This window comes from Anarhichas minor, unplaced genomic scaffold, assembly GCF_050575085.1.
Source record: "Anarhichas minor isolate MPS153535 unplaced genomic scaffold, ASM5057508v1 ptg000023l, whole genome shotgun sequence".
Classification (NCBI taxonomy): Eukaryota; Metazoa; Chordata; class Actinopteri; order Perciformes; family Anarhichadidae; genus Anarhichas; species Anarhichas minor.
Window position 1 is genome coordinate 8,990,256 of NW_027466469.1, and position 12,338 is coordinate 9,002,593.

Sequence of the window (12,338 nt, forward strand, 5' to 3'; positions counted from 1 at the left end):
AATCATATCCTTCATATGACTACATGATAATCATATGCTTCACATGACTACATGATAATCATATCCTTCACATGACTACATGATAATCATATGCTTCACATGATTACATGATAATCATATGCTTCACATGACTACATGATAATCATATCCTTCATATGACTACATGATAATCATATGCTTCACATGATTACATGATAATCATATCCTTCACATGACTACATGATAATCATATGCTTCACATGATTACATGATAATCATATCCTTCACATGATTACATGATAATCATATCCTTCATATGACTACATGATAATCATATCCTTCATATGACTACATGATAATCATATCCTTCAAATGACTACATGATAATCATATGCTTCATATGACTACATGATAATCATATGCTTCACATGACTACATGATAATCATATCCTTCATATGACTACATGATAATCATATCCTTCATATGACTACATGATAATCATATGCTTCACATGATTACATGATAATCATATCCTTCATATGACTACATGATAATCATATCCTTCAAATGACTACATGATAATCATATGCTTCATATGACTACATGATAATCATATGCTTCACATGACTACATGATAATCATATGCTTCACATGACTACATGATAATCATATCCTTCATATGACTACATGATAATCATATCCTTCATATGACTACATGATAATCATATCCTTCATATGACTACATGATAATCATATGCTTCACATGATTACATGATAATCATATCCTTCATATGACTACATGATAATCATATCCTTCAAATGACTACATGATAATCATATGCTTCATATGACTACATGATAATCATATGCTTCACATGACTACATGATAATCATATCCTTCACATGACTACATGATAATCATATCCTTCATATGACTACATGATAATCATATCCTTCAAATGACTACATGATAATCATATGCTTCATATGACTACATGATAATCATATGCTTCATATGACTACATGATAATCATATGCTTCACATGACTACATGATAATCATATCCTTCATATGACTACATGATAATCATATCCTTCATATGACTACATGATAATCATATCCTTCATATGACTACATGATAATCATATCCTTCAAATGACTACATGATAATCATATGCTTCATATGACTACATGATAATCATATCCTTCACATGACTACATGATAATCATATCCTTCACATGACTACATGATAATCATATCCTTCACATGACTACATGATAATCATATCCTTCACATGACTACATGATAATCATATGCTTCATATGACTACATGATAATCATATGCTTCACATGACTACATGATAATCATATCCTTCATATGACTACATGATAATCATATCCTTCATATGACTACATGATAATCATATGCTTCACATGACTACATGATAATCATATGCTGTTTCGGTAAAAACATGCCTTTTCTTCATGCAGTGTAAATGTCTTTTATTATTTCAATATTTTAGCATACTGGGACCCTAAACAGTCTTGGACTTAATAATTAATAACTCAATAATTAGATTGAGTTTGACTGGGTATGCTGAGACCACGTTTCAATGAATGAGCTGTTGTAACCTTTATGACAATCACAGCCTCATGAAACTTGACAAGCACAAGCTAGAGAGCGAGAGCATCCAGACAGTGTACTGCTTTACTATGTATATTGACATTAAGGGCCTTTCTGAGACGTTTCCATAACAGAGGTGCTCGCCATTCAATTGCAGAAAAATATGATTCTTTTAGAAATCTCCAAATAAGAAAAGACTTCGATACCACATCTATGTGCTATCTACAGTTGACCTGCTATCTCCCCCTAAATACCCCCTGCCCCCCCTGAAACACATACAAAGGTCTATATTACGGTGACGGTTAAGTGCTTGATATTTAATAATTAGTACTCTTTCATATATTCAAAGTTAGTTAAGTCCATCCATCCGTCCTCGTCCCTTACCCGAGCTATCTGGTCTGCCATTTGCAGTCGTCCGTCCAGCTCTCTTCTGATCTGTGCTGCCTGCTCATCAGGGTTGTCCAGCTGGAGAAACACAGACAGACACAGTGTACTTCACAAGCTCAACCACAACAATGTATATGAGTAATTAGTACAACTACTAAGGTGAACTAGATACCGATGCAGTTTATAAGTAAATCATCACCCATCATTCAGCTGAACCAGGATATGCCATGCAGTTACAATAGCACCTTGCTGTTCACATTCAAGCACGCCGCTATTTACATTCTCACTGAGCTAAATATGTTTTATATTAATATGTATTCATTATCTAATACACTAAGCATTAGGCATACAGTTAATTGTCAAACTTGTTTTTTTTTTACCATACTTATATACTAAACATATGTAAAATGTATCTGCAAATTATTATTGTCAGCGCTTTTCATTTGTTTTCTGTTCTACACCAGCTCACAGCAGCATGCTTCATGTATCGGTGCTTGTGTTTTAGAGGTACCACTAGTAGTGCTCTGGAGCAATTATCATCGTGCATGTGCACTTAGTATTAAATTCAGAAGGGAACAACAGCCCTGTGAAGTGACACCTACCAGACAGATATAAAACATTGTATTCATTTACTGCTGAAATGACAACTTTTCTATGTGCAACACGAACACCTATAAGACTGCTCAACTCTAACAGCTCTCCATCCGGCTGCTTTATCATTTTAAAAATAATTCATTATTTAGAATTGCATTGAGTGAACAGACTGATTACTTCGGTGGAAGAAACTTGATGATTGACCAGGAAACATAAGCCATAAGCATATGTTTATGTTAGATACAGTGCATCCGGAAAGTATTCACAGCGCTTCACTTTTTCCACATTTTGTTATGTTACAGCCTTATTCCAAAATGGATTAAATTCATTATTTTCCTCAACATTCTACACACAACAACCCACAATGACAAAGTGAAAACTGTTTTTTGCAAATTTTTGCAAATCTATTAAAAATAAAGAACGAAAACATAACATGTACATAAGTATTCACAGCCTTTGCCATGACACTCAAAATTTAGCTCAGGTGCATCCTGTTTCCACTGATCATCCTTGAGATGTTTCTACAACTTGATTGGAGTCCACTTGTGCTAAATTCAGTTGATTGGACATGATTTAGAAAGGCACACACCTGTCTATATAAGGTACCACAGTTGACAGTGCATATCAGAGCATAAACCAAGCCATGAAGTCCAAGGAATTATCTGTAGACCTCCGAGACAGAATTGTATCGAGGCACAGAAAAATTTCTGCAGCATTGAAAGTCCCAATGAGCACAGTGGCCTCCATCATCCGGAAATGGAAGAAGTTTGGAACCACCAGGACTCTTCCTATAGTTGGCCGCCCAGCCAGACTGAGTGATCGGGGGAGAAGGGCCTTAGTCAGGGAGGTGACCAGGAACCCGATGGTCACTCTGACAGAGCTCCAGTGTTGTTCTATGAAGAGAGGAGAACCTTCCAGAAGGACAACCAACTCTGCAGCACTCCACAAATCAGGCCTGTTTGGTAGAGTGGCCAGACGGAAGCCACTCCTCAGTAAAAAGCACATGACAGCCCGCCTGGAGTTTGCAAAAAGGCACCTGAAGGACTCTCAGACCATGAGAAACAAAATTCTCTGGTCTGATGAAACAAAGATTGAACTCTTTGGCCTGAATGCCAAGCGTCATGTCTGGAGGAAACCAGGCACTGCTCATCACCTGGCCAATACCATCCCTTCAGTGAAGCATGGTGGTGGCAGCATCATGCTGTGGGGATGTTTTTCAGCGGGAGGAACTGGGAGACTAGTCAGGATTGAGGGAAAGATGAATGCAGCAATGTACAGAGACATCCTCGATGAAAACATGCTCCAGAGCGCTCTGGACCTCAGACTGGGGCGACGGTTCATCTTCCAACAGGACAACGACCCGAAGCACACAGCCAAGATAACAAAGGAGTGGCTTCGGGACAACTCTGTGAATGTCCTTGAGTGGCCCAGCCAGAGCCCTGACTTGAACCCGATTGAACATCTCTGGAGAGATCTGAAAATGGCTGTGCACCGACGCTCCCCATCCAACCTGATGGAACTTGAGAGGTTCTGCAAAGAAGAATGGGAGAAACTGCATAGAAATAGGTGTGCCAAGCTTGTGGAATCATACCCAAGAAGACTTCAGGCTGTAATTGCTGCCAAAGGTGCTTCAACAAAGTATTGAGCAAAGGCTGTGAATACTTATGTACATGTTATGTTTTCGTTCTTTATTTTTAATAGATTTGCAAAAATTTGCAAAAAACAGTTTTCACTTTGTCATTGTGGGTTGTTGTGTGTAGAATGTTGAGGAAAATAATGAATTTAATCCATTTTGGAATAAGGCTGTAACATAACAAAATGTGGAAAAAGTGAAGCGCTGTGAATACTTTCTGGATGCACTGTAGATCGTTTAATTTAAAACTAATACAATGGCTAAATACAACATGAGATTAAAAACATATTCCCCTTAAAAGAACCTTGTTTATTCTGGCTGATGTCGTGATCAATGGTACGGTGAGGGTGTCAAGAAATATTCAAAAAATAATAGATAGGGTCCAATGATTCTAAATGATAAAAGTTCAGTCAGGAATAGGCGTGGTTTTATATTATAGCTAAATAGAAACAGCGTGGTCACACTCATGATAACATGCAACAATTAAGATATAGTGGCATTCAACTTGAGACTTTTACAGATTTGACCTCCAGCCCACTGGCTGGCTGCTCCATATTGTTGGTGAAAGCCCCGTATCAGAATGGTATTTAGTGGAGGACCGCTGAGAGGACCTAATGACACACACTTGTCTCACTATCACTGATTGATGAGCACAACTTAAACATTCATGGGCCTGTTTCTCTACCAACTCATCACAGGGTGCAGTTGGGTTGCCAGGGTTTGTTTCTCCAAATCATTTTATGTTTTTTAGATTAATGTGTTACATAAAAAACTCTTGTTCTGATAATGGTTTTTCTTCTCAAAAGGCTGTGTTACCCAGAAGCAGGGAGACGAATGTCCTTTGGGGGATATTACTGCCACCGTATATGAATACCTTCCCTTTCCAGCTGGCGAGAGAAGCCTCGCTGTGTACAGAGGCCTGTGATGCAGAACAGAGAGCAGCAATCGATCTGATAACCATGTGAGATTGATCAGGCTCCAGGACCAATACTCCCTCTGCTGCCGTGCCTGCTGAGTAGAAGGAGCTGCAGCAGGCTAAAGTCTGGTTCATGCTCGCACTAGTGTCCCCGCGCCAGACAAAAATGTCGTCATCACGTGTTCTACGTAAAGTTTCTCTGCACAGTAATGCAACAGATGACTCAGTGAACCGGCGGGGGGCTGTTATTGTGCTGAAGTTATAGGAAATGCAATGCATTTGTCAGAGTCAGGGGAGCTCTGTCAGCAGCACTATTGTCCCATGTTAAATGGTCAAGATATGGAGACAGTTGATGCTTGTTGGTCTGTGGATCCGTTTTTCTTCAACTTATTTTACCTCACCATAGAATACAATTTACAAAGAGGTCACACTTGTTCATTGCTCAGCTCGATGGCCTATTGAATCATAGTATTAGTGGCCTCCCATACTAATGCTAATCTCAGATGTTTCAAATAGTCGGCTCTAGTCAGCTGCATTGATATTCAGAGCATTAATATAGCAGCAATAGATATGCTCCAGGTCAAGCACCTTCAAGGACTCTTCATTCTCAGCAGCTGTAGCAGTGACAGACACAGAAGTAGAAAGAAGAACAGGCAAGTACAGAAGGCTCTCTCACCCTCTCACCCGCCTGACCTTGCCGTTGACTTTCTCCCACTTTCTGCATTAACATCTTGCCAGAACACCCACCCCTGCTGTTACCACTGACTGAGGAGCATGGCTGACACACACACACACACACACACACACACACACACACACACACACACACACACACACACACACACACACACACACACACACACACACACACACACACCAGAATAAACACGTCAAAAGTTGTGGAGAGCATTTGTGTGAACTCCCATGTTGTTATTTTCTATCACACACATGCTTTACTATATGCTGCAAAGTTTCACATATTCACATTATAAACAAGCAGAATAGCTTTGAAGACTGAAACCAAAACTAGTATTATCAAACAGTGTTTGCCTCTTTTTAGGTGGCAGGAGTGACAATGAGTCATCCTCAAGCTTTGTTGTGTTCCGGTTCAAGAATGATGAAGACAGTTGGAGAACAATTAATACAAAATGGGATGTCAACGGTTTCTTTCCTTGGCCACTATCATGTTTTTCCCAAATGATGCACAAATCTTCAGGCATTCTAGTCTGTCGCATTGCTGCTCCTCTGTCTCATGTGGTGCTGAACACAGAGCTCTGGTAAAGTAACTGTCCTTTAATCAGGAGAGACAAGTCAGATGAAGAAAAGACAATTGTTTATTGCTAACAGATGATGTGGGACGATAAGTCTTGAACAGAGTCTTTGGCGCTTGGACTCTACAGGGAGATTTGTCATGGAGAGGCGTCTGCCCTGACCCCCCCGTGGAGTCCAGACACTGGTGGTGGTGGTGGCTGATGAGGCTGATAGAATGATGAGTTGATGAAGACGATGAAGACTGGGAGGAGATGGGGAGGTGGAGGGTTGCGTAACAGCAGCATGAACGAACTGAAGGTAGACAGACGATCATATTTAAAGAGACAGCAGCAAGATGACGATAGGACAACGATGTCATTGTGTCCTTGTGCTATTGGATAGAAGAGACCAGCTGATCTAAACAGCTGATATCATGATTGACAGCCCCAAACAATAACAAGGAAATAATGAGCGAGCATGTGTGAGGAGTGATGGCAGATGTTTGAGAAATAAACTACAGTCTTATGCATGCAAGAGTATAGTCTTCCTGTCTGAACTGACGCTAGAGCTTCATATCTTTCTCATTGGTGTTTCTCTTTCTCTCCCTCGCTCACTGTCTCACATATCATGTGTGTCAACTGTCACACTCGCAAATCAGTAAATTACAAAACAGCGACTTCACCCTCCTCTATGCTCATTGCACTGTCCCAAATGTGGTCGTCCCTGTTTGACATGATACCTGATGGCTTTAGTTATGAACACAAAGGCACGAAGCATCTTTCAGTTCCTGTGATAGTTCCTGAGAAAGGGCAGCTCAGTGAAGTGCATTAAACCCCTCCACCAAATATTTAGCTCTCTGTTGAGTCTCGATCAGCGGGGAACAAAAAGGGAGTGCGTTGAAAACCTCCAAAACAGCAGAGCCAGTTACTCTGCTGTCCCTGGGTATCTGCAAATGAATTCCCTCTAGCAGAGCCTTTTCCTCCTGACTGAGCTCAGCTCCACTGCTTCTCACAGAGTCTTTTCAGAAAGAAAACATCTGTCCTTTAAGAAGGGACCAATGCCAACAGCGGTGTACGCCTCAGTTTGTATGTGAGCTGAGATGTCAACAGACGGTAGTGGAAGCCATTCATTGAACAGTACTGGACACATCTTTTCCTTCTCAGTGAACCCTTACAAAGAAAAAACGAGACAAACAAACGACAGCATCGCTGGATTCAGAGAATGCTTTATGTTTAAGTTCTAGCTGCCATAAGAATGATGACGTATGTCCATCAGGAGCAAAATAACTCTGCAGAGGTCTAGAGGTCGAAGTGGACAAACAGCCCAGTCAGCAGGAACTAATGGTGGTATCGTCAGTTTTTGCAAACTATGGATACTGTTTTTCTTTTCTGTGCGCTGCTCATTGTTTACAGTCCGATTAGCAACATGAGATAAAAGACTGGCATTGGAGTTCAGTTCCCACGTGCACAACAAGGTTGTATCACAAGTAGCCGGTTCATTTTAAGCTAATACAAAGAGAAATGATCCCAGCAGTTCAGCCGATGCGTTCTGCTTCTTTTGCACTCCACACGGACGATTTACCTGCATTCAACCAAAGCCTGCTCAACCGTGATTGGTCAATACCAGTCGGACTACAAACGGAAACCACAACCATGTCCCGTTGCCTGCTGATTCTACATGTGAATACGGAATGTGATACATTAACTTCTAGAGTTTGTGCAGGCGTGACACGAGGCTGGTATGAAACATGTGTCTGATTGAGAGGTAGAGGGTTTAACGGATCCAGTGGTTTGCAGAAACATACAACATTGTTTTGGGTGACTGGGTAGCAACAAAACATCAGACTTTAACAAGGCAGCTGTTTCCTATTTCCAACAGCCAAGGCTGGTTTCCTTTAATCATGACTACGATTGTTCCCTAACCTTCACCACCGGTCTAGCATTGTAGCCGCGACAACGGAGGTCCCATAACCTTAGAAACCGCTGACTAAGTAATAATTGTAAGCCATGATCTTTGTTATGTGTTAGAACAATCGTGTTGTCAGATCATCAAACCTATACATTTAATGTTCTGTAGGCAGGGTTTCTACTCAAGCTCTCTCTCTTCATTCATTTTCTGTCACTTTTCATGTGAACAGCTAAACCAAGAGATGATATTATCTATTAAAGCCCAGCCTAACCCCACCTAACAACATGGAGTCTTCCCTTCATCAGAGCTACTGGTGTCTGCTCTCTGTCTCTGTCATACTGGACGAGCGTGTGAGGACGCTGTGCCTGGAGGTGCTGATGGGGACCGGACTGTGTGGGTCAGTGAGCTGAGCTGGTACCTGAGGAACTCTGGCTCACAGACTTTCTGCTCCAGGAAACAACAGACAGACGAACAACGTTGTCATGACTACTGGTCCCTTAATTGGTTTGTTGAAATCCACAAACACACACACACATAAAGCATCAAGGATCGGATCATTTATACCCTCAAACTACTTACTTTGTGTCTTTTAGATTCATAATTCAACAGTTGTTGAAACAATCCTCTAAAAACAACAAATTGTTTATCAACTCAAAACCCAATCAGATCCACATATCTCAGTCCACAGTGAAAGGTGCGTGACCTTTCACTGTTGATTCTGCACTACTTCACATACTGTAGCAGCATATTGGGATAGCAGCAAAGAGTCATCAAGAAGCTCTGAAACAATGTCCAATAAAGCATTCAAACTCATACTCATACTCACACACAGCCTAAACAATGTCATACTTTGTCACGATTTCCCCTTCATATTAGTTTGTTTTCATCCTGTCTGCTTGTTTTATTAACTCTCCTGTCATTTCAGATCCTACCATTCACACCTGATCACCTCTCATTCCCCTCACCTGGTCCTCCTCACCCATCTCACCTGCATCCCATTCCCTCATTAGCCCTCACTATGTAGGTCCCCTCACTTGCACTTGTTCCCTGCCACATTGTCTTGTGTGTTATTGCCAAGTTCTCCAGCGTACCTTTATATTGTTCATGATCTGCCTGTTCCAACCCTGTCTGCCTGTTTTACACCTTGGATTTTTGCCCCTAATTGGATTTGTTCGCCTGTTTGACTGACCTCCCGGTTTGGACCCTGCCTGAACTCTAGTAAAAGAACTGAACTTGTATTTTGTCTCTGAGTTGTGCTTTTGGGTTCTAGTATCTGTAATCCTTGCATACTTAACTGTACTAAGAGGAACATCATAGCTGCTGCTGAATTCACAGTAAGAAAACAAACTGTGGGACAACATTGTCCATCAACACTGAACTAAAAGTGATCTATATGCTGTTCTGTTAGTTGCATAATGATGCATCATGTTCCTCTCTTCGGCACCATTGAGTCAGCCTTTGCTTCCTGTGTCCTTTTTTCACCCCACAGTCCTGAGTGCTAACCCCCCCCCCTTCAGCCCCTCAGTAAAGCCTTTGCACCTGGCCTCCTCACCCGATGAACACCTCCTCCAAGCTGCTCCTCATCCTCTCCTACTCTCATGTATGCTGCTACCGTCATCCCTTCTCTTTTGTTCTACCTCATCCCTCCCTTTATACAATCACTTGCTCAACAGAGACTACTGGGTGTCTAATGATTCTTTTGTTTCTGGGCTGTAGTGAGGTTTTGATTTGAATAAAAAAACAAAGTAGTTTAAAAGTATTAATCTGAACAGTCAACCTGTTGTCACTGCCAAGTTGTCACATATGGAGGCTTGGTCAGGTGCCATCGGAGTCACTTCAGGCAACACATCTACATGGTTTAGGAAAGGATTGTGGTTTGGGCTTAAAAGGTTAAAATAAGTACATTTGTTTGGCTTTCATAAAAGTCTTCTTCACTTTACATTGCAGGTGAAGCACAAGTTGCATTAATGATGGCTCCTTTTCTTCTGAGGGTCCCAGTAAAGACCTTTACACACCAGCAAAACTCTTTCACTCCTTTCAACCTTGACAAAGAGTGCATACCAGATCCACTTCTTCCATTCTTGCTTTTCACAATAAAATCCCTAGAGATATACTGCCGTTCAAGAGTTTGGGATCGCCTGCCTCAAGAGCTTGATTTGTTACAGTGGAGTCTGAGAGGAATGGTAAATGGACTTGTACTTATTTAGTGCTTTTCTAACAACAAGAACAGAAGACTAAGAGGAAACTCCATCATCATGCATCATTCAGCTGCTGCTGTTTTCTGATTTTCAGAGTCCACAGTGGTCATACCAGGATATGCCATGCAGTTACACTAGCACCCTGCTGTTCACATTCAAGCACTGTCGTTATTTACATATTTTGTAACTGACTCACATTTTCTCAAAACAGCTTTTGCTGTTTTTTGCTGCCATTGACTGCCTGATTGCCGGCATACATCGCCGCTTGTTTTGAGTTTGAATGAATTGTGCCTTACAGCTCATTGGTGTCAAGACGAAGGGTTAGCAAATTGCAGGTTGTATAAGTCAATCAGGCAATTCAGCAGCGGTTGTTGCACACACACGGTGCAGATCTGCACTTCATAACTGCACCTTTCCAGTTATGAAGGAGTGGTGAATCAGTGACACAGCACACGTATCTAACGTGTTTATGGATGTATGCTTTGATATTGATACTGAAATCTAATTCAGAAAACCCCTCTACATCTAACCGTTTGTTTCTATCATGTATCTCATGGCTGTCCTTTGTGTGAGAGATTTCTGTGAGGCAGAATGACAACTAAACCCACAAATATAAGAGGTTTGACTGACTATTTAGACTGAGGAGGAGTGACGTAGAGAGGCTGTATACAGCTCTGGTAGCAACCTGTCAATCACAGTAAATCCGCCCTAAAGCATCCCCTGCTCTATGGTCTATTTGACTCTAAATGGACCATAATGTACTAAATGAACATCATGCTGTATTGAAGAAGACTTGAAACTAGAGATTGAGACCATAAACTCATGTTTACAATGTTTACTGAGGTAATAAATCAAGAGAGAAGTAGAGTCATATTCTCATAGACTTCTATACAACCAGAGGAGTCGCCCCCTGCTGGACACTAGAGAGAATGCAGCTTGAAGACATGAAGCTTTGACTTCACTTTTCAGAACCGGAGGTTGCTGCCTTCACCCAACCAAGAATACTGAGAGAATATTAGATAGACAACCCCACTACTTCCTCATCCGTCCTTCCACAGCCACACCTAATCCTTTGCTCTCTCCAAGTTGCTATCTCCTCTGCATGGATTATCAGGCCCAGACCCTGATCACAAGAAAAGCAATTACTCGCCCTTGATTCAGATAAGAGCTCAAGAGTTGGCATGGCAAATTGAAGGGGGAGGGGTATGAGCGGTAGCCTCTGTGTACAGTTGTCATGGCGACCACATACAAGAGGATAAAGGGCACTGGGGACTGTTTGCGTGTGTTTGTGTGTCTGTGCAGTGCTCACGTGTGTACAACCTTTTGAACGCTCAGGAAGGAGCTTGAGGTAAATGTTATTATCAGTACACAATTCCTCTCTCTCTCTCTCTCTCTCTCTCTCTCACACACACACACACACACACACACACACACACACACACACACACACACACACACACACACACACACACACACACACACACACACACACACACACACACACACACACACACACACACACACACACACACACACACACACACCATTGAGATGTACTTCAAAGTGGACCAGGACAGCAGCAGTTCTTTGATGAAGCACAGTTGCGGGTTATTTGGTCTTTCTTCTGTCACAGACAAGTTAAGGGTTTCACAGAAATACTGTACAACTTCTTGTGGTATATTTTCAGGTCTTACACAGTACAGCGAAGACCCCAAGTGTAGTTGTCTTAGATGAAAACCAGATGTGCAGGAGACCAGGGGCAGAAGGGTGGATGTGTAGAATGAGGAGGCCACATACATTCTCTTACGTTCCGCCCAGATGTAAACATGACATGTACCCTATATAA

General features: G+C 41.5%; 1 protein-coding gene across 1 annotated transcript in view; it reads right to left on the reverse strand.

Annotated features, from left to right (window-relative positions):
* Positions 1-12,338, reverse strand: part of LOC142955479 (calcium-dependent secretion activator 1-like) — a 228,111-nt gene that overhangs the window by 99,412 nt on the left and 116,361 nt on the right. The window contains exon 4 of the mRNA XM_076097001.1: positions 1,990-2,070. Within this exon, the coding sequence (XP_075953116.1) occupies positions 1,990-2,070 (81 nt within the window). The remainder of the gene's footprint in view (positions 1-1,989; positions 2,071-12,338) is intronic.